We start from the raw sequence: 23,552 nt of genomic DNA on the forward strand, positions 1-23,552 counted from the left end.
TAATAGGGCCACAAAATGTAAATGTAAACTAAAAAATTACATTGGAAATGTCATCATGGGTATCATATTTTATATAACTCGGCTTTGATTCACTCACCTAACATTTCTGCGTTGACCACAATATTGCAGCTATACATGGGTGTTACCAATCGTTGTGGCTGATTCTGGAAAGCCTGACGGCAAACCTCCTTAGCAGCAGTCAAAACTTGACCTATAGTTGCGGGTTGAATTTAAATACTTTCCAACCCTTTTTAAAGAAAATCGCAATCACATACCCGAAAAGGGCCCTCGGGAATTTAAATCCTCTCCTTCAGATTGGATAGACCACTCGAGAACCGCAAAACAAACGCCCTGCATGGGCTCCTCGCACAAAGGACCGGCTACGGAGGTTATTTGGAAGCCATTCACCAGCGAACTATTGAAATCCTTTCGTGGATCGGTCTTGGAACGAATATCCGTATCCGACTTGGCGTGACTTGACCAGAAGTCAGGCTGCTCGTAGTCGCTTAGGTTAAGTAGAATGTTGGTCCCGCAGTTGCGAGGACCTAGAGCCCAGATTCGATTCACCAGCTCCTCGGGCGATAGGGTACTTAAGCCAAACAGTTGAAGATCCTGGAGAGCAGCTATCAGCTTTGCTTTAATTGAAGCTAGCAGCGCTGTCCATTTCTCTGATAGCAGTTGATTTCTAGGAATGGCTGCAAGTTCCTGAGGGACAAAGACATGATCTATTAAGAAATGATTACATAAATATCCGATTAGTAACTATTACCTTGAGGAATTCCGAATGGTTTTCCAGCAATTCCACAGCTTCTGCAGGCAGTGGAACCGCTATCACCTTCAGCGTGCCCAGTTTGTTAAGCGTCTGCTGCACGGCAATCTTCTTGCTAACATCCTTGTCCTCCGCCGTCTTTACAATGGCCTCATTAACCATATCCACCGTGGCAGCGGGGACAATTGTTTCCCGAAAGGAAACAATAGGTTTGGAAACATTCACCTTAATCTTGGCGTAACTCTGCTCCAGATCGTGCACACATTTCTCCACATGGACCTCACCCAATGTAGTGATCACATGCTCACCGGTAGGAGCCACGGAAACCTGAACACAGGCGTCTGCTTGGTTCAGAAGCTTCAATCCTTTTACCAGTTTGGGCATGTCCTGCGGTTGAACGGGTTCGATGGCCACGCGGAGAATAGGAGTGGCCATGACGCTTAGTTCGCTGAAGGAGGTGCAATCCAAGCTGCTGCTCAAGGTTGCTGTTTTGACGATGTGCGATTCAAGACCACCGATTCCCACTATATTTCCTGCGGGCACTTCATCCAGCAGTTGCAGCTCACCACCCATAAACATGTAGAGATCCCCGATGGTCACACGACTTGCGTAGGGTGCTTCCTCCTCTTTGCGATGCGTTGGCTGACGAGGATCGTGTTTGGGCGATAGATTAAACAGCTCCATGCCGCGTTTCAATGTGCCGCTGAAGACTCTGGCGAAGGCTATGAATACAAACTCATTCTGCTCCCCTTCTTCTGGTTTAGATTCCTCCTTTTCCGGAACTTCAACCCGGGTACTCAGCTGTTCCACACCCTGGCTGATCTTCTCGAGCTCCGCTTGTTCACTTTGTTGCTTCCTTTCTTCTATCCGACGACGCACTTCATCCCTGCGCTGCTGAACCTCCTGATCGGTCAGCCTTTTGGGTCGATTCTGTGGCAAATGGGAGATGTGCACTGGCGTCATTTTAGAGACAAACGCAATCACATTTGAACTGTTCGCATCGCAGCTCGTAAAGCTTTCCTTGAGCTTCAGGGTTTCTGGCGGAAGAGAACTCAAATCCACATTCGCTGGATAGAGCAATCTCTGTGCCCTCTCATCGCTGATTTGGTGAGGCGGAGGAACATGCTGAATAACCATGTGCAGAACACTCTTGTCAATGGGCAGCCATTGTCCCAGAACCGCTTTGATCTGCAGCTTGGGATCAGTGAGACGCAAATCTCGGGCTGCAAGCTTGAGACCCAGTTTCTCTGCAATTCCGGGCAGCTTATCTTTATCCTTCCGAATGGCAATAATATCGTAGAGGCTCCAAATGTTTTCGAGCACGAATTGGACAAACATGGGCTTCTTTGCTTTCTCCTGGGCGCCTGGCAAAGCTTCCTTCTTTTTTGAGTTGTAGTAGAAATCGCCCCAGAGAACGTTCTCCAGATCCTTGCGATTCATCTCCAAACGCTTGGCATACATGGCGGCAAAGTCACGGACGGAGAAGGCCCAGCCATCGTAGGCGGAGCAGAAGATAACGTTGCCGGAGCTGGGTGAGAAATACAGCTCTGAGTCATCCACTTCCTCCAAGGCGGACTCGTAGTTGTCCTTCTTGGTAATATCCTCCTTGGCTAAAATATCGGAAGCAAAAATGCTGCCTAGAACAGCGTTAACTTGCTCCAAGACTTGGCACAAATGGAAATAGGCATCGAGCGGATCCATCTGCTTCTCCAGGATCAGACGGTCGAGTTTGTTGAGCACCAAGACGGGTTTCAGCTGCTCCTCGTAGATTTGCTTTAAGCAGGCTCGAGTTTGAGGACCCACACCCTCCACCACATCCACGACGACAATGGCTCCATCACACAGCCTTACCGCCGTGGACACCTCACTGGAAAAGTCCACGTGACCGGGCGAATCAATCAGATTGATGAGGTAGTCCGGATTACCAGCCATTTCCTCCGCTTCCTGATAGTATAAAGAGATGCTGCTGCTCTTCATGGTAATACCACGCTCCTGTTCATCCGCCCGGTTGTCTAGGTACCGCAGCTTGCCCGCCATCCGTTGCGAAATGATGCCATTACTGGCCACAAGTGAATCCGCTAGAGTCGTCTTTCCGTGATCCACATGCGCCAGGATGCAGATGTTGCGCACTTGCTGACGGCGTCGCTGCAGCTGCACCAGATCGCTGCCCTCAACCACGGGCATCCTTACAAGTTATTAGGTTAATATTATGCCGATTGTCACGACGACTTTAACTGGGAATTTCGCCAGTTGGTCCAATTGTATTTATAAACAAACCCGCACGCGGCAATTTCGCAACTTGGTGTGACCAGCTGCAAAAACTTTAAATATGACTAGCTGTTAACACATTCTTCTCTATTAGATTGTTATGTGAAAATGTTAGTCTGGCCTAACTGTTACGACGATAGAGGAACAGTGGGTTTGGAACAGCTTGGAACATGTATTTCGTTAGTTGGCGGTGAATTCAAAAAAATTAAAATGCAAAAATGTTAAAAGAAAAAGATTTATCTATCTACGCACGACTTAAGTTAATGGGGGTCATCAAAGTATGAAAACTATGGAATTAAAAAAGGTTCCCCACTTTTTGGTCATACAAAAATTATTCTTAGTTTTTAAGAAAATGGCTAAACAGTGGGTCAAGCTATGGACCAGCCCATACAAAAAAGAGCCCTTGAAATTATTTTTATATTGTGGTCAATCCATGTTCCGGAATGAAAATGGAAATGTCTGCTCATATACGTGTATATTTTTTTTATTGAAAACTGTGGATAAATCCAATGCCCCTATACACATAATTCGTATATATTTTGGTAGATCTTTCATTTCCGAACTTTATTGAAAAGTGTATTTATTTTGAGTGTAAGTGTAAACAGTAATGAAAATATACTGAACGTAATGCCATATTTCGGTATTTCCGAACCTCTCACTTTTGGGATTTTTCTTGAATCAAACAAACGACGCAGTATGCGGCTCCAAACAGAGAAATAACACATTCAGCGACAACAACAAAGGATATATCCATTCCATACATTCCAAAGCTAGATCCGATCCAAAGGCCACCAATCGGCCCGATAAGGCGACGAACCAGATCCGAGTATCCGAGCAGGGGTATATAGGTGAGCTCTAGCTGGTAATCTAATCGCTGCGGATGAGTTGAGGGCGCTCCTCTGCTGGCAGCGACGTCGGCAGCGCGCCACCCTACACACACAGATGAACTTTGCACATTAACTATTCATTAACCTCGAACAGGTCGCCGGTGGAGCGGGAAAAAGTGGGAAACAGTCGGAAAAGCAGTTGGGCCATTTCACACAGGAAGCGGAGTCTAGTTGGCCATCCGGCAGAAGAGAAACCTTTTCCAATCGTTAACATGCTGTCGCGCCTGCAGGACTTCTTGTCACGCCACCGGCGAAAGTTCATAGTGACCGGCGTTCTGGTGGGCGGTACCATCTTTGCGGCACGATATGCCCAGCGTCGATTTGTGGAGTTCCAGGAGAAACAGGCCAGGGAATTCTTTGAGAGAACGCGGCGCACGACCCACTTTGAGTCGACGGAGAAGACGTGCAACCAGGTGATCCTGGGGATGGGCGAGGAGATGTGTCAGGCGGTGCTCAGGGAGTGCAGCACGGAAGAGCTGCTCGAGCAGTTGCGCCAGAATCCAAAGAACAAGCTGGAACTCTGGGAGGACATGAAGATTGTGGCGTTCACAAGGCTGGCCACATACGTCTACGCCTCCTCCATGCTGGTTATTGCTCTGAGGGTGCAGCTAAATCTCCTGGGTGGCTACATCTATCGAGACATCATGACGGAACAGAAGCAAGTCACAGACGAGCTGAAGCAGCAGTACCTCTCCCTCATCCGACACTTTATCACGGAGTCGGGCATCCGGGATCTAGCCCGATATATACGTACCCAGGTCATCGCTGTCACCAAGACCATGCCGCTCTCCCAACAGCTTTCTCTTGGCGACTTGGAGCAGCTGTTTTGGTCGCTGCAAATGGCCATCAATGCGGACACTCGTCGGGATCCCAACTCGCGAATGAGCAAGTATCTGCTGCCCAGCCAGAATCCCAGTCATTCGCCGCTGCTGCAGAAGATGTTCAACGAGACGCTTGATCTGCTGGAGAGCGAGGATGCCATTGGGGTCTGCTCGCACAATGTAAGTCGTGGATTCGTGCTAGCCTGCGATGCCATTGCCGAAAGCATGGGCGAAACTTTGCAGCATCTGCCGCAAGCTGAAGTGCAAACCCAGCAGGAACCTAACCTGAAGTTCAACCAGGCAGGAAGCTCGGGCGCCAAAAACACGAAGAGCCAAAACGGACTGGAGAACAACAACTTGCTGAACATCAACCGAGTGCTGTTGGCGTTGGCCAAGCTCATTCCAATCATCAGTGGTCTCACCTCGAGGGGCTTCGATACCACTTCGCGACCCCACAATCTGCCTACCCAGCTGCTCACCTTTTACGTGGTCGCCGAGAAGACAAAGACGCTGGGGGCCAACGTCTACGAAAGCTTCAGCTCCGCTTAGGAGATCGACAGAACTTGGATTATGCATACGTGCATAGGCTAGGCTAAGACAATTGGAACATTATAGTTTATATACCTGTATATTTTTAATACGATCTTAATTCTCAGAAGCATTGTTTGTATGTCTACTTGAACCCCAACCCGTATTAAGTTTAGCTTCTAAGAATATTTAATCGAAGCAAGTGTAAGGTATGCTTAAGCAGATTCCCCCCATTGAGTCCACGGGGAATCCTTCAGGACAGGGACACAAATCGAGTAACGTGAAGGCCTTTAAAAATAACTGGAGAGTGTATGCAACATATGAGAGAATATTTATATAGGAAGGACCTGAGGGCTATTTAGTATCAAAAATATATGGAAAAGTAATTTATATGTGTGTAATTGATCAGTGGAAATAGTAAGAGACAGATGATTTAGTTATACCATTTTAGAAACTTTGGGTCTTTAATCTTAAAGGAATTGTAAAATAAATGGCAACTTAATAAACTATGCATTCCTTTTTTTGTAAAGACTATTTCTTTTATATTTGGGATTAAAGTTTATGCGGCGCTTATAACTTAATTATTTGGTCAATATCGTATACATATATGAAATAGGTTTATCGGAGAAAATTTTGATGTATAGAACTATCAAATAAATGTACAAATACAGGGTCTTATTATTACTGATCTAAAAGGAAAACAAATGTATGATATACTTGGAAATATTTTAAATATTCATTTCTTAGGCGTAGCAAAAAATTTTAACATTATACATACAATATATAAAAACACGCAATTTGAGAACGTCAGGAAGGGGAACGTTGAAATATACAAATGTATAAAATTTTTATATCATTTTATTAATTTCAAATAATTTAAAATTTAATTCAAATTTGTATAACATAGTTATCGAAGACACAAACCACACGCAACGGTTGTCTTTGCTATCAGTCGAAAGGGGGTGGCAAAAACCGCCCCGTGATAAGACAGCTGTGGCTGTGGCTTTTGTTTGTTTGCCATTTCTCTTGTTCTTGCCGCTCTCTCCCATCTTTTCTCTCTTCAAACACTTGCGCAGAAATGCCGCATGCCAGAAGATTAATTTTAATACGACAAATATGAATAATTATAAAGCGGAAAATAATATGAAAAATATCATAAATTAGGCAAAAGTTTAAGCTTAAATAGGCGAAAGTTATTAGATGTATATATCTCTCGCTCGCTCCTTCCGCGGCTTGTTTGCTCTCGCAGGACTCTCTCTGCACTTCCATCTCTCTCACTCCTTCGGGTGCCCAGCTGTCTGGTAACAAATTTCCATTTTGGGCGCAGTTGCAAAAGTTACGTGAAAAGGCAAAGGACAACAGTTACTTTTATACATCCCTGCTAAACTTTGTGAGTGTGTGTTGGTGCTGAAAAATAATTAAATTTACAAAAATGAAATAAAATCATTAAATAGCCCATTTAAAGCTAAGTTGAAACACATTGTGCAAATATGAGAATTACTTCAAAATATACGCAAATTGGAAAAACCAGCCAGCGGAGAAAAGTCTAACGACCCACCATTAAACAAACAAACAAGCAACAACAACGGCGGCTCAATTGTGTAAGTGCACTTGCAAAATGTTTATTGGCCAGTCGATGGGGCTAAAAGCCCACTTAGACCATCAGCTTTTCACTAGCCGACCACAAAATATATTGATTAGGACAAAGAAAAGCTGAACACGAAAATCAAAGGGCCACATGAGCACATGTGCGCGACGAAGAGAGACACAACGGTATATTGGTAACGGGATAGACAGTGCGTGCGTACCGTTGGGTGGGAGGGGTTGTAAGGGCGGGGGTAAAACCACTCGAATATGGCCTAAAATTATCAACACTTTATTATTAGCAAGGCCACAAGTGAACAAACTAACTGCCTGCGAAGTCACAATAGAAAACTTCTCAAAGGCAGCTCCTCCAGAGGACACTCAGCAAATAACGGTAAGGCTGTTTACAGATTTCGGGATCCGAGCATGAGAATACCCTTGAAAACTTAAATTTGATATGATCGAGGTGATAACAGTATGGAATTTGGTATAGTTTTACATCTTAAAATTCAAAGAACAATATATGTACCTGATTAAAAAGCTTAATAAAAGTCCTAAAGATCAAATAAAAGTATTCAATTTGGTATACGTTTTAAGTTCGTTAACTAAATTACTTAGCAAATGAAAATAACCTCCCAGAGTTTTTTTACATCTTGACAAATCTGAAAATGATAAACCATAGTATATACTATACTTAAAAACAACCTTGAAGGCAATTAAAGTAGGATAATGAAATATAAATATTGATATGATCATAAATTATTTAAAAAAAATTAGTATATGGATTCAAAATATTATTGGGTATATCTTAGCCCTGCATAGTAAAGCATAAAATACCCTTTAAGAAAGGGTATCAACTTGTAGCCAAGCAAGTCAAGTGCGGCAGCGTGGAGATAACAAAGAAATGACATTTTCCACAGCCAAAGTCAGTGTGGGAAATTCAAGGAAAACAATGCATGCAAGTCAGGCAACCCCCACACCCATCACCTTCTGGCCACAAGTTTCCCCTTCTGGGTGCTTGGGTCCTATATTGCATGGTATAGTACATGTATATATAGGCTTATTGACACACTGAGGGCGTAGATCAAGTGCCTTGACAAGGGGCCACAGCACCTAACTAAATATAAACACATAAATTAAGGAAGCGAAAGCAGGACACGACTCGAGCCAAAGAAAAGTGCGTCATGGATTTTCCGAGGCGGCCAATTATGGGGGATAGAAAAGACATTTTTTAGAATTTAGGTGACTTGGGTTGTTGGTGCTTTGGGTTGTTTGAACCGAAATCGAAATGGTTTATACTCTAATTATCTTTAATTATCTTTATAATTGTAATTATCTTTAATATAATCATTATCCAATTTTGTTGAGCAATTAATATTCATAAATAATAATTCAACTCATTTAATTCACATTTTAATTTGAATTTAATTTTTAAATATTAAAGTGACACATACATATATAATTTTTTGATAGAAATGTTGAATTATGTACATAATAATTTAGGAATTATAATTACGATAATTATAAACAGTATTTGCATTTCCAATGAACCGAGCTGATAAGAAAAATGGAGTGAATACCAATTACCCAGTGACTAAAAAAGCTGTGAAAAAATAGTTTAGTTTTGCGCGAACCTTTTAAGCATGAACACATAGGAAACGGGGTCGAAATCGGTTCGAAAGCGAGTTATAATCTGTTTGAAGATTTTCCAAAACTCGCGTTATAATCAACCCAGTAAAGGACAAGTTGAATAACCAAACTCGTATTATAGTCTAGTCCTACTGCTGTGGGCAAAGTGAGTTGTTGTCACTTCCTCGGACTATAGATTCCTTTGCATGTGGTTTTGTTTGTTCGAGCCACTACATTTTTCATGCAAACCAGGGGATCCACTCTGGTTATCCCCACTCCTTACTATTTTCTTCTTTTTCCTGCTGTTTGCTTGTCAAAAACGTCAAAAATGCGATAGTGAAGACCCCAATGAAGGGTGCACTGTAGAGAAAGTGTGCACAGTTTATAATGAAATGCGGCTTGGCTACATTCAAATAGTTATACTGAGAATAAAGCACATTTTGTTAAACTAGTTTCCTTTTGCTCTCTTCATTTGTTGAGTTACTGCTCAAACTCTGAAAACTATTATGGAAATTTCCGGATATTATCCTAGCTTAAATTGTATAGATGAATTTAGTACGATATAAAAAATGTTGTTAACATACCTAGCTAGGAACTTTCAGACTTTTTTCGAGTGTAGAACAGTTGCGAAATGGAGCGGGCCACATAAGTGCGGTGAAGCCCCCGGTGAAACCACCATTGCTACCACCTTTTTGCATGGCCACCAAAGTAGTGCGGAACAAGAGACCAGAGACCAGACCCTAAGTGATGTTGCAACCGCCGGCGGGATGAGTCACACAGAGGCACTCCTACGGAATAGTGCCATAAATGACATGTGATAGATGGATGGATGGACACTTGGTGAGGGCTCTGGGGGATTAGCCAGGAATGTGGCCCAAATGAAGATGCACCCGCCCGCCGGCTGCCCCTGTAATTAGGCCACCTTCGGGGCCAGGTCCATAAAAGCCGTGGCTAGTAGCCAGCTTTTGAGACTGCCAATTGCCAGGAGGAGATGGGGATTTGCCACCTCCACCCCCACTTTTCCAACCACTTTACCCGATTCGCCGAGCCCCTGCTTTTTTGTATTACGTATACGCCCCGCTGGCTGATGTGGAACAGCTCTTGAGGCGAGACAGCCATCTGGCTCAATATATGGAATTGTGCGATTTGGAATATTTTTATAAACTAAACCCAAGAGACTCTCCCACATTTTAATATACATATAATTCGACTGAGTATGGGACATCACTTGATGCCCTGCTCTCGGATCGGAACTAATTTAACTTGTTCGTCCATGACTAATGTCACAAATTCGAATAATTATGTCGACTATCAGTAGTAGTGATCGTTGCTAAGTGCGAGGCAAAGCTAACTCACTAGAGATCGGGAAATAATATCAAATGCCCTGGGAAATGATTTATGAAATGTTATTCCAAACACAATATTAGATTAGTGAGTATGACCCTCGGATCGTTGAAACGAAACATTTTCGATATTAAGCGCAGTTCTCGCAGAGAGTTCAACCGATCCACACGATTTGAGTACAAAACCAAAATACTGAACCAAAATTCGAAGTCATATCAGTCCAGAATAATTAACACGGGTAATTAGTGCTTGAATTTCGGGGCAACGACAGAGAGTCCACTATTTGTATTTCCCATTTAATATCGCATTTGTTTGTCTATCTCGCACAGCACAATGACCAACGCCAGCTGAAGAAGACGCAGTCGGATTATTGGCCCCCGGAACCCGTAGTCTAGAGCCCCATCGCCGAGGAGTGGAAGTGGTCACCATGCGGCGTCCGAAGATTTCCCTCAAGAAGTACTTCTACCTTACACTGATCTGCGCCCTCCTCCTCATATTCGGTTTCAGTCTCAAGTGAGTAAGACATCATGTCGGTAAATAGTCTGAGGGCAAATAGTACCACTCAAATATTGTAACTTCATCTCCAAAAGTGGCAGAGTCAGCCAAACAGGTGTTAAAAAATATGTAAACAAGATACCTGAGCAGCACTTCATTTCAAGAAATTGATATTCTACATCACTGAAGTTCAATAATTATCTTTGACTATGAGAAGTCACGGTTAGCTTACAAAAAATGAAGTTTTAAAAAATGTGCATAGATTAAGTCGTTGTTAAAGTTTCAACTGATTTAAGATGCATTTAAAGTATACCCATATCTATTAATGTTTGTATAACTATTTAAAATGCTTAAGAAACACAGCATAATATATCTCTATACTGTGTTACTCATGCCTCTGAATTTTGATTGCCCATTTGTATTAAGAAGCAATTAAACACAAAGACAGATGCATGAGTAACACAGCTTTAGAAATCCTTATACACTACAATTAACTCTTGTTCATCAAACTCCACAGAGAGCGCGAAATATGGAAGACGCTGAGTCCACGATCGTCACAGATAACCACACAGCAACAGCAGCACCAGCATCTGCATCAACTACAGTCCATGGACGAGGAGCACCTGATGGCCACCAGTTCCACTCCCCCGTCAGTTGCGGCCACCCTACTGCCCGAAATGGCGGATAATCTCGTCGAGCAGCCGGAACAGGCGGTTCTGGAGGAGGAGGAAAACGAGGCGGATCGCATGCAAGAGCCGCCGGCGGAAAAGGCCTGGTTCTTCAAGAACGGAGAGTACTATCCAAAACCGGCCAGGACCTACAGCAATCGCAAGGCCAGGAAGCGACATGCCCCACGACTGCTGCCCCATCAGGATCCCTATTCCGATCGCATTATCAACCAGCTCATGTACGTGCCGCACAACTACGAGGAGATCAAGTCCAGCGGCAAGCTGAAGACCATCCTCGTCTACAATGGATTGGGTCCGTGGAACGTAAAGAAGGGTCGCGACGTCTTCCTGAAAGCCAAGTGTCCCGTGGACACCTGCGAACTGACTGCCAATCGCGATCTGGCCGCCACGGCCGACATGATCCTCTACAAGGATCACTACATCCCCACGGGCATTCGGCGGCCCAGCAACTCCAAGCAGGTCTCCATGCTCTACTATCTGGAGTGCCCGTACCACACGCAGAATGTCAAGGTGCCCGATGCCATCAACTGGACGGCCACCTACAGGTGGGGTATATATTGATTATCTATAGTTTCTGATTCTTTTTAACTTTGAGTTATGATGAAAATACTTCCATATTGAAGATGGTTATGTACTCATTACAAATCAAGTCCACGTTTCGTTTAAAAAAAAATATTCTACATTAAAATTAAGTAATTGTGAGCATTAAATATGCATTAGAATCTCTTCAGGGGAAAGTGAGGTAATCGCACAAAGCTTTGAAATTACGTTTAACCTAATTTGAGTTTAAATCTCTCAATTTTGTTGGATTACCTTTTTGATTGGTGTATCTGTTTTTGTGATCGGAACCCAGCAAATTCCCTTGTTTCCCTGTACATATAGTAGTTTCCTTCGCACGCTCCTCTGGGTGCGCTTCGTCACTACGCAGACTGCTGTCCCAGAGGATACACATACACCTTTTCAAACAACTATTTTCTTTTCAGGCGGGACAGCACAATTGTAGCACCCTACGAAAAGTGGCAGTACTACGACACAAAGGTGCAGCAGCAGGAGCAGGATATCAACTACTCCGTCAACAAGACCAAGAAAGTGGCCTGGTTTGTGTCCAACTGTGGAGCGAGGAATGGCCGGCTCCAGTATGCCCATGAACTTCAGAAATATATCGAGGTACGGATGACTTCACATAATACAAAGGATTAAATATAATAATCTCTCATAATGTTTTTCACCAGGTTGACATCTATGGGGCGTGTGGCAACTTCAAGTGCTCCCGCAGCACGGCGGACAAGTGCTTCGAGATCCTGGACAACGACTACAAGTTCTATCTGGCGTTCGAGAACTCCAACTGCAAGGACTACATCACGGAGAAGTTCTTCGTGAACGCGCTGAACAGGAGGGTTCTGCCCATCGTCATGGGCGCCCGGCCAGAGGACTACGAGGTGAGTGCACCGCGCAGATCCTACATCCACGTGGACGAGTTCTCCTCGCCCAAGGAGCTGGCCGAGTATCTGCACATCCTGGATCACGACGACGAGCTGTACAACTCGTACTTCAAGTGGAAGGGCACCGGGGAGTTCATCAACACGTACTACTGGTGTCGCGTGTGTGCCACGCTCCATAACGAGGAGCAACTGAGGAAGCCCCGCTGGTACACGGATGTCAACGACTGGTGGCGGGGACCCGGAGTCTGCACGACGAGATCCTGGCGCAACTTCAAGGCACGCAAGGACGTCATCAGCGACTCCAGCGACGACTGAGTCCAGGTTGTAGATGCGATCCAGATTGTGGGCATGGGCAATGGGTAGATCAAGGTGCATTTTCATTCATCAGTGAGTCATTCGCTTCTGAATTGTTGTTTCGTAGGCATCACCTTCTCCACTTTCACTATCACTAACCACAGGATGGGTCCCTCCTGATTTGGAAAGTACAATGGTGCAATAGTTAGTCTTAAACCAATAACTATAGTTTGAGGAATGAATAATGGCCAAATATTATATTATTTAACTGATTTGCTGATTTCAAGTATCATTCTTACTTCTAAGCTGATTCTTTAAAAAAGTTAATAGCAAAAGTTATTAGCAAAATTCCAAGCTTTCTAGTCCGAAATGTTTTTGAGAAGAGCGAAATCCTTCGACCCATCCTTCGCTAAGCCATGTGTAAAGTCGCTTCGTTTTTGCCGGAGTTTTACGTAAATGTTTTTTGTAGTTAGTTGGTAAGTAAACCTAAACCATAAATCAAATGAAACCGGAGAGGCATGAGGTCGGTGGCGACTAGAAGATTTCCCTGCCGACCGTTGTAACATATACAATACCAGATGCGTAAGAGAACGTAGGAACCTAGTCTAGTTATATATGGATATACAAGTGCTATGTATACATAGTTCGGTAATTTATAGTTGTTTAAACTAAAAGCAAGTCCAAAATAGACCGTAATGAGTAAAAGACAGGCCAGTTAAAGTAGTTCGACATTAAAAAGCTTAACTAAAACGAGAAGAGGCATCAGCTACATATATAGATTAGATCTTTTGTAAGTGTTTTTGTAAGCAACCAGCAAATAATGGCTCGACCTGAAATGAGTTGCCTGTTATTAGAGCGCACTTTCTTTTCAAGGTTTTACTTTCTGTTTTAGGCATTATCTAGTCTGGCTTTTAGTTGAAATGTTAGCTGTTGAGAGCTACTTGTAAAGGTTTCCCAGCCTGTTGACAAACTACTAACTTTATAACCGATTCGCACAAGCTAACATATATCTGATATAATACAAATACAATCTGCATTCCTATTTTTCATAAAATATCATATGGCGTATTATTTTAATTCGAACAGCGCAATGTGTGTTTTGTACATTTTTTATCAATATTTGTATTTATTGTGTAACATTTTATTTATAAGTATTGAATAATAATATCATATGTGTGTGTATTTTGATTGTGAACTTGTTTTAATTTTAATTTTTACTGTGATACAAAAAATAATAATTATAATAAAAAGAATTAAACAGTGGCAACTAATGGCAAACAATTTAAAATGCTGTCTGGGCTTCAAACGGAACAATTCATAGATATTTTGCTCAATGATTGTTGACAATGGCACAGCTTTTGATTCAGAGTACTTATAAAAGATACAAAAAAAAATCGTGCATACTGAAATGGTGAAAAATGCTTAGAAAGCAACGTATACTTCCAATTACAGCATAGCTGCCTCTTGGCGAATCATAAGTAATCATAAGTAGCCTCAACTTTGGAGCATCTGCACCTTAAACTTGGCACAATTTTAACTGCTTTAGTAAATCCTTGAGAGCAGTTAATTTCTCCTTTTTGGACTCTTCGTTTCCGGCGGTGGCAGCTACGATCTTGGTCGTAATCTTGCGCTGCAGAGCAATGGCTTCGACTTTCTTGGAAAGCTGAAAGAAGAAATAATTGTTCAGTGAAGTTCTTTACATAATGGCTATAAAGCACGCACCTCATAGGCGCGCTTTATAATTCCCTGAGGCATTCCAGCTAATTTGGCAGCGTTAAAGCCATACGATTTGGGACAAGCACCGGCTGTGTACTTGTACAGGAACGTGACCGTTTCTTGGGTGGGATCCGCATTGTCTTCGTTCTCCACCATGCAGGCCATGTGACCCAGTGTGATTCTCTTGTCGTCGTGGAAGAAATCAATCAGATTGTGATAGTGCGTGGAGAACAGAGTGCGACACTTGAGACTGGCCAGGAAGTTCACAACAGAGGCAGCAATCGCTGTGCCATCATAAGTGGCGGTTCCTCTGCCGAGTTCGTCGAGCAACACAAGCGAATGGCAAGTGGCATGCTTAAGAATGAGTGACGTTTCGTTAAGCTCCACGAGGAAGGTACTGTGCCCGGCAAGAATGTCATCCTGAGCACCTAGGCGCGTGAATATTCTGTCCACCAACGAAAGACGACAGCTAGTAGCGGGAATGTGGGCGCCCTAAAATGTAATTAAATAATAATTAAGCAAACATAACGAATGTTACAATTACTTACAATTTGCGCCATAATTACGAGAAGTCCCACTTCCCGCATCAGCGTACTTTTGCCGCCCATATTGGGACCAGTGAGCAGGGATAGTGGCGCCTCCGATGCAGTGCCCAATTCCAGGCCATTGGGTATATAGGTGGATGCATTCACGCAAGGGTGGTAGCCCTCCTCCAGTTGGATAAACGGCTGCTCCGCGCCAGAGACCAACTCTGGCACGCAAATAACCATCTGTTGGCCAGCGTACTCAGCTAGTGAGCACAGGACATCCAGGTTGGCGACGCAGTCGATGCATTGCTTCCACTGGTCGTAATGATTTGAAAACTTCTCGAAGAGACGACGCGCCAGATCTTTAAGCACAGTGTTCCTTGTCTCTTCAGCGTGCTGCATGTCCTTCAGCAGAGCTCTTGTTTCAGCAGTGGTGTAGCGACGACATGGTTTCTTTCCCTTTGTTTGTCCTTCCAAGGAATAGGATTTATTGGCCTTACTGGCATGGCTTTCGGGCACATCCAACTGGTAACGCTTCTTGTCGCTTCCGAAGTAGGTAATGCGGCAGCCAAAGTGTCGCTCCTGCTCCTCAAGATATGATTTCAGGCGTTTCTCAATCTCACCTATGGAATCCATTGCCGCATCGTACTCAGCATCCATTCCCGCTTGAGGCGCAATCACACCCGTTTTAGCAGCTGCATCATGATCAAAGGCAGTGGCAAAATATTGTAGCTCCTTGCTAAGATCGGGAAAAGTACCTTCAGATTCCGGCAGCTGGGTAATCCGCCTGAGCAATGCGGTTTCGCACTGCTGGAACATCGTAGGCAGCTTAGTGAGGGCGTTAAATCCCTTGAGAACGGCCATGAATCCCAGTAGCTTTTGCTTGTTATATATCTTCTCCTCGAAGAGAATCGCCCGCGAATCCGGGTGATCCATCTGCTTTATCTGCTTGTTTCCAAATAGGTGAATCTGTGCCAGATTTCGTTCCAAATCCGGCATTGGAGCTAGCAAAGCGCGAACTTCCTGCAGTTCGCTGGTCATTCGAATTAGCTCGCCAATGGCATCTTGTCGCTCCTTGATAACCGCTACATCGCAGCTCGGAGCGCAAAGCCAGTGGTGCAGCAGTCGCTTTCCGAACTTGGTGCAGCAGTGATCCAAAGTGCAGAGCAAGGAGTGTTCCTCGCCAATAATCCTGAGGTTCGACAACGTAGTGGCATCCAGTACCATGTGGGAGCGTCTCAATGTGGAGGCCACCGCCGGCTTGGCATCCTCCAGTTGATCGGGCGGCACGTATAGCTGATAACGCGCCATGGGCAGCACCTTGGGCTCCAGCTTGCACTTGTGTATAAAGAAGATGCACTGGCCGAGAGCTTTAAGGGCCAGCTTGTAATTATCATTGGGTGTAAGGCCCAAATGATCCATATCTGACTGCATTGTGCGCAGCACCAATGGCCAGTTGTCATCGGCTCCGTTTCCAGCATAGTAACGTTCCGCCAGAAGTTTCAGGGTTTTCTCGGCACTGCAGGCCTGAATTCCGTTGCCGGGCACCTGCTCCTTGAGGATTCCACCCAGCACAGTGCGCACAATTTGCTGGGATCGCTGGCTCAAAGCGGATTTCTCATTGAGGAGCTAGGGAGCATGTAGATATAAATGGTTTTCCATGTACCCATGTAAAGCAGTTTCTTACCAGCACGGGCATATGATGTGACAAGAGGGTGAGCATGCGGGAACAGTTCTTGTCGTCTTCGAACTCACCCAAATGAAAGTCTCCAATGGAGGTGTCTATGAAGCACACTCCATACCGGCTCCAAGTTCCCTCATCCTGCTCCACTATGGCCAGCATATAGTTGGGCTGATGATTCGGTCCGATCTTGCACTGTGAGCCGAAGACCTGGGTGCCACGATTGGTAATCTGGCATATCTCGCGGGCCACCACTTTGTCGAACTTGGTGGCCCTGATCCGCTTGCAGCGCTCAGTCATCATGTCTGGGGTTTCCGTTTGCTCCACGCGAGCCACCTAAAGAAAATGTTGGATTATTATGGGAAAAGAAACTTATCCTGGCACAAATCACCTTGAAGCCCCTGTCTATGAGGATGGTGGACATCTTGTCGAAGGATATCTCCGGGAAACCCGAGTGAGCAAACTCGCCGCGCATGTAAGTGAAGCCCAGCTCGTTGACGCCCACATCCGCATCCATGTGGTACAGTTCATAGAACTTGCCCACCTTGAAAAACAAGACGCAGTCGTAGTTGGACGACTTAAGGACCCACCATTGCCGAACTCCTGGCGACAGTCCATTGAGGAAGCTCTCCGGCACGTGCAGGGTGCTCTTATCGTAGTCCGGATGATCTGGACGCCTTTTGTGCTTGTCCATGATCTTGTCCGGCTGGAGGAACTCCAGTTTCTGGTGCGGCCAAACAACGGGCTCATCCAGATTGGACGTGGTGGTCACGATATCATCGTAGGAAGCATCCTTCTTGGCATTGCTCTGCAGGTTCTTCAGCTTCTCCTGAAAGGTGGAACCCTCGGCCAGCTGGATGGGTGACTCTAGCTTGACCTTCTTGCTCGTTGGCTCATTGTTATTGTTGTTGTTCAGAATCTTAGACTTTTTGCGGGATTTTTTTGGAGTCGGACTGTCCACGGACATGTCGTTCTCGCTGGGCGACACCTCCTCCTCGCCGCTGCTGCCGCTATCATCGCTAGCTTCATTATCATCCGGCTCATAGTCGGAGGCGCAATCGGAGAAGTCGTCCTCCGACTTGGTCTCCTCCATTTCCGGTTCACTTTCCGATTCCGGCTGAACGATGCGCTTCCGCTTGCGTTGCCCATTGCCTGTCTCATCGTCGGAAATGGGCAACTTCCTCTTGGCAGCCGGCTTGGAATCCTCTTTCTTAGCATCCTTCACCTTCGGCTGCTGGTTCTGGAGATTCTCCTTTTCGGTCTTGGATTCTTTGGGATCCGTTTTCGCGCTGGGATTCAATTTCTTTTTGTCGACAGCCGGCGATTTGGAAAAGTAATTAAATAGCGTGTTTGTGGGCGTTCCGCCCACGCTGGTGTTCAACTTCTTGGACATGGTAGTGGCCTAGATACGTCTGCCAGGTTGCGCAAAAACCAGGATGCAGACGCCGAGATTGTGCGCCAAAACCGAATAATATTCTGCGAAACACTGGCTTAAAAATACCACAATAGTAGTTCATCAATTTAGTATTTTTGGGGAGCTAGTGCACGTTTGAATTTTTGAATACATTTCTTGAGAATGGTGGTCCAAATATAATAGAAAATTTCTCCTGACCACTATCTTCATTCATGGAGGACATATCGCCACAAAATACAACAGCATTGAAAGTTCATAATTTAATAAAGTAGTCGATATTAACACAAAAGTCGATTCTCATCAAGGGGTTCAGAACTCAGTTTAACAACAGTTTTTGTACTTGTTTGACTTTTAAATGCTAAATTTTAGAAGAGCTGAAAAATCAAAGCTTTTCAAAATTATAAAAATAGCTATGATATCAACTCGTTGTCTCCATACCTTAAATGGTAATTGAATCTTGTAAAGTTTAACAATTTGAATCCTGTGGAACTACCATATGGTATTCTTCACAGGAATCCCCTTTATATTTTACGCTTATTTATAGTATTTTTGCAATTAGCCGCGTGGTATAATTAAGCGGTTAAGAAACGGTCCCTTCAATTCCAAAACAAACTTAATTTCACGAGTTTGTAAAATACATTTTAGAAATAAGCCAGAATGTCGCTCGCCGATGAGCTTTTAGCCGATCTCGAGGAAGACAATGACAATGAGCTGGAGGAGGAGGATGCGGAGATGGCCAGTGCCGAGGACGAAAGCGTAAGTAACCTAAAGCAAATATTGATGAGTCTTAATGATTCCCCTCCCACAAAACAGTTCCTGGCGGAGAAGCTGGCCAAGCCGGCTCCTAATCTAATGGACGTGGATGTAACCGTGCAGTCGGTGCGCGAACTTTGCAAGCTGCGCGACTCGGAGCGCCTGAGGAACACGCTGCAGCAGATCGAGCACTATGCCAGTCGCCAAAGAACTGCAGCCGAAATGCTGGGATCCGTGGAATCCGATCCTGAGTACTGTCTGATCGTGGACGCGAATGCCATAGCCGTGGACATTGACAACGAGATCTCCATTGTGCACAAGTTCACCAAGGAGAAGTACCAGAAGCGATTCCCCGAACTGGACTCTCTGATCGTGGGCGAAATTGAGTACTTGCTGGCTGTCAAGGAGCTGGGCAATGACCTGGACCAGGTCAAGAACAACGAAAAGCTGCAGGCCATCCTCACACAGGCCACCATTATGATTGTATCAGTCACAGCGTCCACCACACAGGGGTAAGTTATTTTGCCCGCCAAACCGAATAAAACATCTTACTAAACCCCTTTCTTTTTGGCAGAACCATGTTGACACCAGCGGAGAAGGCCAAGATCGACGAGGCCTGTGAAATGGCCATCGAGCTAAACAACTTCAAGTCCAAGATCTACGAGTATGTGGAGAGTCGCATGACCTTCATAGCCCCAAATCTTTCCATGATCGTTGGAGCATCGACGGCAGCTAAACTCTTGGGCATTGCTGGCGGTCTTTCCAAACTATCCAAAATGCCGGCCTGCAATGTTCAGGTGTTGGGCGCACAGAAGAAAACCCTGTCGGGCTTCTCACAAACGCAGATGCTGCCGCACACTGGCTACGTGTACTACTCGCAGATAGTCCAGGATACTGCGCCAGATCTGCGACGCAAGGCTGCTCGCTTGGTGGCCGCCAAGTCCGTGCTGGCTGCCCGTGTGGATGCCTGTCATGAGAGTGTCCACGGCGAGATTGGGCTGCGCTTCAAAGAGGATGTGGAAAAGAAACTGGACAAGCTGCAGGAGCCGCCGCCGGTGAAGTTCATAAAGCCGCTGCCCAAACCAATCGAGGGAAGCAAGAAAAAGCGAGGAGGCAAACGCGTGCGCAAGATGAAGGAGCGATATGCGCTAACGGAGTTCCGCAAACAAGCAAACCGCATGAATTTCGGAGACGTAAGTTTCTGGCTATTAAATAAAAAGGTAATGAGTTATTTATTAATCTACGCACTTTATTTTAGATCGAGGAGGATGCATACCAAGGAGACCTGGGCTATTCCCGAGGCACCATCGGCAAAACTGGCACTGGCCGCATCCGATTGCCCCAGGTGGATGAGAAGACCAAGGTGCGCATTAGCAAAACGTTGCACAAGAACCTGCAGAAGCAGCAGGTGTATGGCGGAAACACGACGGTCAAACGGCAAATCTCCGGAACAGCCTCTAGTGTGGCCTTTACGCCACTGCAAGGTCTGGAGATTGTGAATCCCCAGGCGGCGGAACGTTCGCAGACAGAAGCCAATGCCAAATACTTTTCAAACACCTCCGGATTCCTGTCAGTGGGACAGCGGACCACCTAAAGGAACAGCTCTGTCCTTATTTTCTATAAAATTAAGCACTTTTATTTGGAGATTTGTCGAATGTATATTGAGTTAGGCGTAGTAAAGCTGCACAAGAGATTCAAATGGTTGTTAGCTGAGCTTGCCCACTTCCAGTTTCCGCTGAAGGGCCTCCCACGAGTTGTTCAGCAGCACGGCGAGAATGCCGGCCACCGTGAACACACCTCCGATGATGGAACAGCAATTCGTGGCGAAGTGACCAAAGGAGCTGGGAAATCCGAATGCAACCAATAAAAATTGTAATTAAATATTACTTATGTAGTTTTGTAGTACTGACCTGTGTTTTTCCGCATATTTCACCATCAGCGGCGAGAGCTCGTAGCTGAAGAATATGCCCGGCATTCCTCGTTCGCGATCTGATAAATCTTTCCTGTATCGCGTGACGGAGAACTGATTCGTGTATATGGGCTCGCCGTCACTGTTTCCCCGCATGTATAACGTGGGCACAATTTTTAAATAGTAATTGAACATTTCGCTTCTGGTTTCTGTTGAAGATTTGAATAATTTACATTTAATTTCAATTGTCTTCATTTCATCAAGTAAGTAATTATGACGTGCCTTTCCCTCTTCTAAAAATAGATATTCCCAAATTCAGAAAAATTTTTAAAATTGCGAAATTACCCTAACAATCTTCGAAGAAATTCCAACTATGATCACAACATAAATTAAGATTGCTCATATCAACTAGTTTGGTTTTATATAAATAAATAAATGAAATAATTACGATTTCAAGCCTCCCGCTCTTAAGCTAGCGCCCTCTATCGGGTATGTCTAGAACGAGGCAAGCCGAGCGAAAAACAAAGTGGCAGCCCTTTGCCCCATTTGACAGCTCACGCACACCATCACTCAGCTGCTCACACACACGTTCACGAATTATTCGACGAGTCGGTGCCGAAATAAATAGAAATATTTTGAATATTCCTAAAATAATCGAACCTTCTGCTGGATTCGTAAGTGCGTCGAAGCAGCGGAGCTTGCTACAAAGCGGAATCAACTTATATATCGAGAGAACCAGTAAAACCACGGACTTTGCGGCATGCCTCTGCCTACGAGCTCATTTTCCCAGCAGGGACCAACGTGCTTCGATAAGATGAAAACGGGCTTCATCATCGGATTCTGCGTGGGAATGGCCAGCGGAGCGGTCTTCGGCGGGTTCTCGGCACTCAGGTAGGTTGGACTTTGCACCCGGATGCTCCACTAGCCACTCCTCCAAAGGAGTGACGCAAGTGGAGGCCGGCAATTATGTAATTACACCGGCTAACTAATGAACCACATCGAAATCTCCATTAGATACGGACTACGTGGTCGGGAGCTGATCAACAATGTTGGCAAGACTATGGTACAGGGTGGCGGAACCTTCGGCACCTTCATGGCCATCGGCACAGGGATTCGCTGCTGATCCTGCTCGCATTTGACTAGAGTTACTAAACAACCAACCTTAAGCCCTACTCCAATCTTGTTTAAATTACGCTAAGTTATTGCAATAGAGACGTTACACAAATACTAGATGGGATGTGTTCAGTACTCACCAGCCACGTCCACTCTCAGTCCATCCAAGGGATGCGTCTTGGCGAACTCGATCTTCTCGCCGAATGATAGATGATTGATTGTGTGCGATAACTTTACATTGCTAAACTGAAAGTCGTGGATGTGGAACTGGCGGATGGAGAAGCTCTTGCCGGGCGCAAAGTGAAAGCTTCCGGCCATGCGGTTCACTTCTAAGTGGCCCTGGATGCGACAGCCTTCTTTAAATGCGTCTTCGTCGCTGCGTTTGTACTTGCCCTTACATTGCTCGATCTTATCCACCGCCACGCTCCATTTGCGCAGGCGGTAGGCGTCGAGAACATCCTCACACGTGTTGCAGCAGCTAGAAAGGAGGTATTAGCATAAAAGAGAAAGATTAGAAAGCTATTACTATGATAGAATCATACAAAAAGTTAAAAAAGTAGCTCTAGCTACAGATAAATCCTAATTTAGGAAGCGAGTATAGCTTTAAGTATGATCTAATATTTAAGTTACAAGATATTAGGCATTCTTATCAGCGAGAAAAGATGCAGCTAATGGCTTTAGCAGTATAGGTTGAACCTATGAAGCTAGTGACTAGCTTACCGGGTAGCATTGTGCTCCGCTCCGTAGCAACTGCCGCAGGTTACATTCTTATTGGGCGGCGAAACCGCGACGATTTCCTTAATGGGCGTCTCCTTGAGGGGCTCCCCATTGAGATCCAGCCGGTGCTTGAAGACATCGTGGTCCACCCTCAAGTGTGTATCACCCGATGAATCCATAGCATCCAGCGAGATGTAATTGCACGCCAGATTATGGAGTGTCACGTCCAGATTTATTCTCAGCTTGTGACCACGAGTGGTGTCCACAAAGAGCTCTTCGTTAAGGGTTGGCTGCATATAGTTGATAACCTCGAGGAAGATCAGGAGGCTTATAATGCTGGTACTGATAATCGTAACTGAAAAGTAGTGAAAAGCCGGTTGTTTGGGTTCCTTATCGCCACAGTCAATTGAACACCTGAACCCACCTGCGGCACCGCCCACTGTGCGAACGCTGAAATCATCTAGGGTGCGGGGATAGGCATCCAGGCGACGCAGCACGTCAGCAAACTTCATCTTGCACACGAAAAAGCAACAAAACACTCAAAACGCAGACCTAAACAATAAGAATTACATATTTTGCTGAAGACAGGTGACGTGTTGAAATTGGCGTTGCCAGCTTGCTGCAATGGCCCGGCCAAACAGATGTTCGCTGCGGTTCGATTTGTTGTCATCGAATATGTATCTACATTGCTGCTCCAATTTTACATCAGTTATTTAACATTTTTTAAAACGTCTGCTGTTACATGATATGCTAGTTATAAAAACAAATAGACTACATAAGAAAAACATTGAAATACTTTTTATCCGTAAAGGTTCAAAATTTTGCTTTTCCATCCGCTTATACGGGGTACATCTTATACAGAACTTAAAACTCTAATTGAATTGATCAATAAAGATGATAATTTACATTGCTTTAAACTACTTACATACTTGATGATTACAACATTTTTACATTTCCAAAAAAATGAATTTA

General features: G+C 44.8%; 7 protein-coding genes and 1 long non-coding RNA gene across 14 annotated transcripts in view; 4 read left to right on the forward strand and 4 right to left on the reverse strand.

The window, feature by feature from the left end:
• The window catches only part of LOC120450228 (elongation factor-like GTPase 1), a 75,119-nt gene extending 72,037 nt beyond the window's left edge, over positions 1-3,082 (reverse strand). For both annotated transcript variants that reach the window (XM_039633105.2, XM_044006144.1), the window contains exons 1-3: positions 770-3,082; positions 276-705; positions 98-211 (exon numbers count right to left, since the gene is read on the reverse strand). In XM_039633105.2, coding sequence (XP_039489039.2) covers positions 98-211; positions 276-705; positions 770-2,953 — 2,728 coding nt within the window. In that variant the 5' untranslated portion in view covers positions 2,954-3,082. The remainder of the gene's footprint in view (positions 1-97; positions 212-275; positions 706-769) is intronic.
• Positions 3,083-3,707: 625 nt separating this feature from the next.
• On the forward strand, positions 3,708-5,403 carry LOC120449212 (peroxisomal biogenesis factor 3). The gene is made up of 2 exons (XM_039631580.2): positions 3,708-3,885; positions 4,019-5,403. The coding sequence occupies exon 2, from the start codon at positions 4,137-4,139 to the stop codon at positions 5,292-5,294; it is 1,158 nt and encodes a 385-aa protein (XP_039487514.1). The 5' UTR covers positions 3,708-3,885; positions 4,019-4,136; the 3' UTR covers positions 5,295-5,403.
• A 710-nt stretch (positions 5,404-6,113) lies between these two features.
• Positions 6,114-9,564, reverse strand: LOC120448264. The gene is made up of 2 exons (XR_005616091.2): positions 9,071-9,564; positions 6,114-6,680 (listed from the first exon to the last, which is right to left on the reverse strand). It is a non-coding gene; the product is annotated as an uncharacterized LOC120448264 (long non-coding RNA).
• LOC120448262 (glycoprotein 3-alpha-L-fucosyltransferase A) lies at positions 6,678-13,845 on the forward strand. 5 transcript variants are annotated; one of them, XM_039630181.2, is made up of 6 exons: positions 9,815-9,917; positions 9,980-10,068; positions 10,160-10,343; positions 10,843-11,559; positions 11,998-12,181; positions 12,247-13,845. In XM_039630181.2, exons 3-6 carry the CDS (start codon positions 10,258-10,260, stop codon positions 12,769-12,771), a joined length of 1,512 nt encoding a protein of 503 aa, XP_039486115.1. In that variant the 5' UTR covers positions 9,815-9,917; positions 9,980-10,068; positions 10,160-10,257; the 3' UTR covers positions 12,772-13,845. The 5 variants fall into 5 exon arrangements, with proteins under 5 accessions (XP_039486118.1, XP_039486114.1, XP_039486115.1 ...); XM_039630184.2 differs by lacking the exons at positions 9,815-9,917; positions 9,980-10,068 and adding an exon at positions 6,678-6,874; XM_039630180.2 differs by lacking the exons at positions 9,815-9,917; positions 9,980-10,068 and adding an exon at positions 8,496-8,652.
• Positions 13,846-13,965: 120 nt separating this feature from the next.
• Positions 13,966-18,160, reverse strand: LOC120448263 (probable DNA mismatch repair protein Msh6). The gene is made up of 5 exons (XM_044005997.1): positions 17,066-18,160; positions 16,681-17,010; positions 15,015-16,622; positions 14,473-14,958; positions 13,966-14,413 (listed from the first exon to the last, which is right to left on the reverse strand). The coding sequence occupies exons 1-5, from the start codon at positions 18,065-18,067 to the stop codon at positions 14,267-14,269; spliced, it is 3,573 nt and encodes a 1,190-aa protein (XP_043861932.1). The 5' UTR covers positions 18,068-18,160; the 3' UTR covers positions 13,966-14,266.
• A 509-nt stretch (positions 18,161-18,669) lies between these two features.
• Positions 18,670-20,534, forward strand: LOC120448767 (U4/U6 small nuclear ribonucleoprotein Prp31). 2 transcript variants are annotated; one of them, XM_039630952.2, is made up of 4 exons: positions 18,672-18,844; positions 18,902-19,353; positions 19,416-20,034; positions 20,100-20,534. In XM_039630952.2, exons 1-4 carry the CDS (start codon positions 18,746-18,748, stop codon positions 20,433-20,435), a joined length of 1,506 nt encoding a protein of 501 aa, XP_039486886.2. In that variant the 5' UTR covers positions 18,672-18,745; the 3' UTR covers positions 20,436-20,534. The 2 variants fall into 2 exon arrangements, with proteins under 2 accessions (XP_043861975.1, XP_039486886.2); XM_044006040.1 differs by having other exon boundaries at positions 18,670-19,353.
• LOC120448768 (endoplasmic reticulum-Golgi intermediate compartment protein 3) lies at positions 20,452-23,207 on the reverse strand. The gene is made up of 5 exons (XM_044006041.1): positions 23,005-23,207; positions 22,584-22,935; positions 22,004-22,341; positions 20,752-20,959; positions 20,452-20,682 (listed from the first exon to the last, which is right to left on the reverse strand). Exons 1-5 carry the CDS (start codon positions 23,090-23,092, stop codon positions 20,547-20,549), a joined length of 1,122 nt encoding a protein of 373 aa, XP_043861976.1. The 5' UTR covers positions 23,093-23,207; the 3' UTR covers positions 20,452-20,546.
• Positions 21,303-21,980, forward strand: LOC120448770 (reactive oxygen species modulator 1). The gene is made up of 2 exons (XM_039630954.1): positions 21,303-21,641; positions 21,765-21,980. Exons 1-2 carry the CDS (start codon positions 21,511-21,513, stop codon positions 21,871-21,873), a joined length of 240 nt encoding a protein of 79 aa, XP_039486888.1. The 5' UTR covers positions 21,303-21,510; the 3' UTR covers positions 21,874-21,980.
• Positions 23,208-23,552: the final 345 nt, after the last annotated feature.

The sequence above is a fragment of the Drosophila santomea genome, chromosome 3L (assembly GCF_016746245.2).
Source record: "Drosophila santomea strain STO CAGO 1482 chromosome 3L, Prin_Dsan_1.1, whole genome shotgun sequence".
In the NCBI taxonomy this organism is placed as follows: domain Eukaryota; kingdom Metazoa; phylum Arthropoda; class Insecta; order Diptera; family Drosophilidae; genus Drosophila; species Drosophila santomea.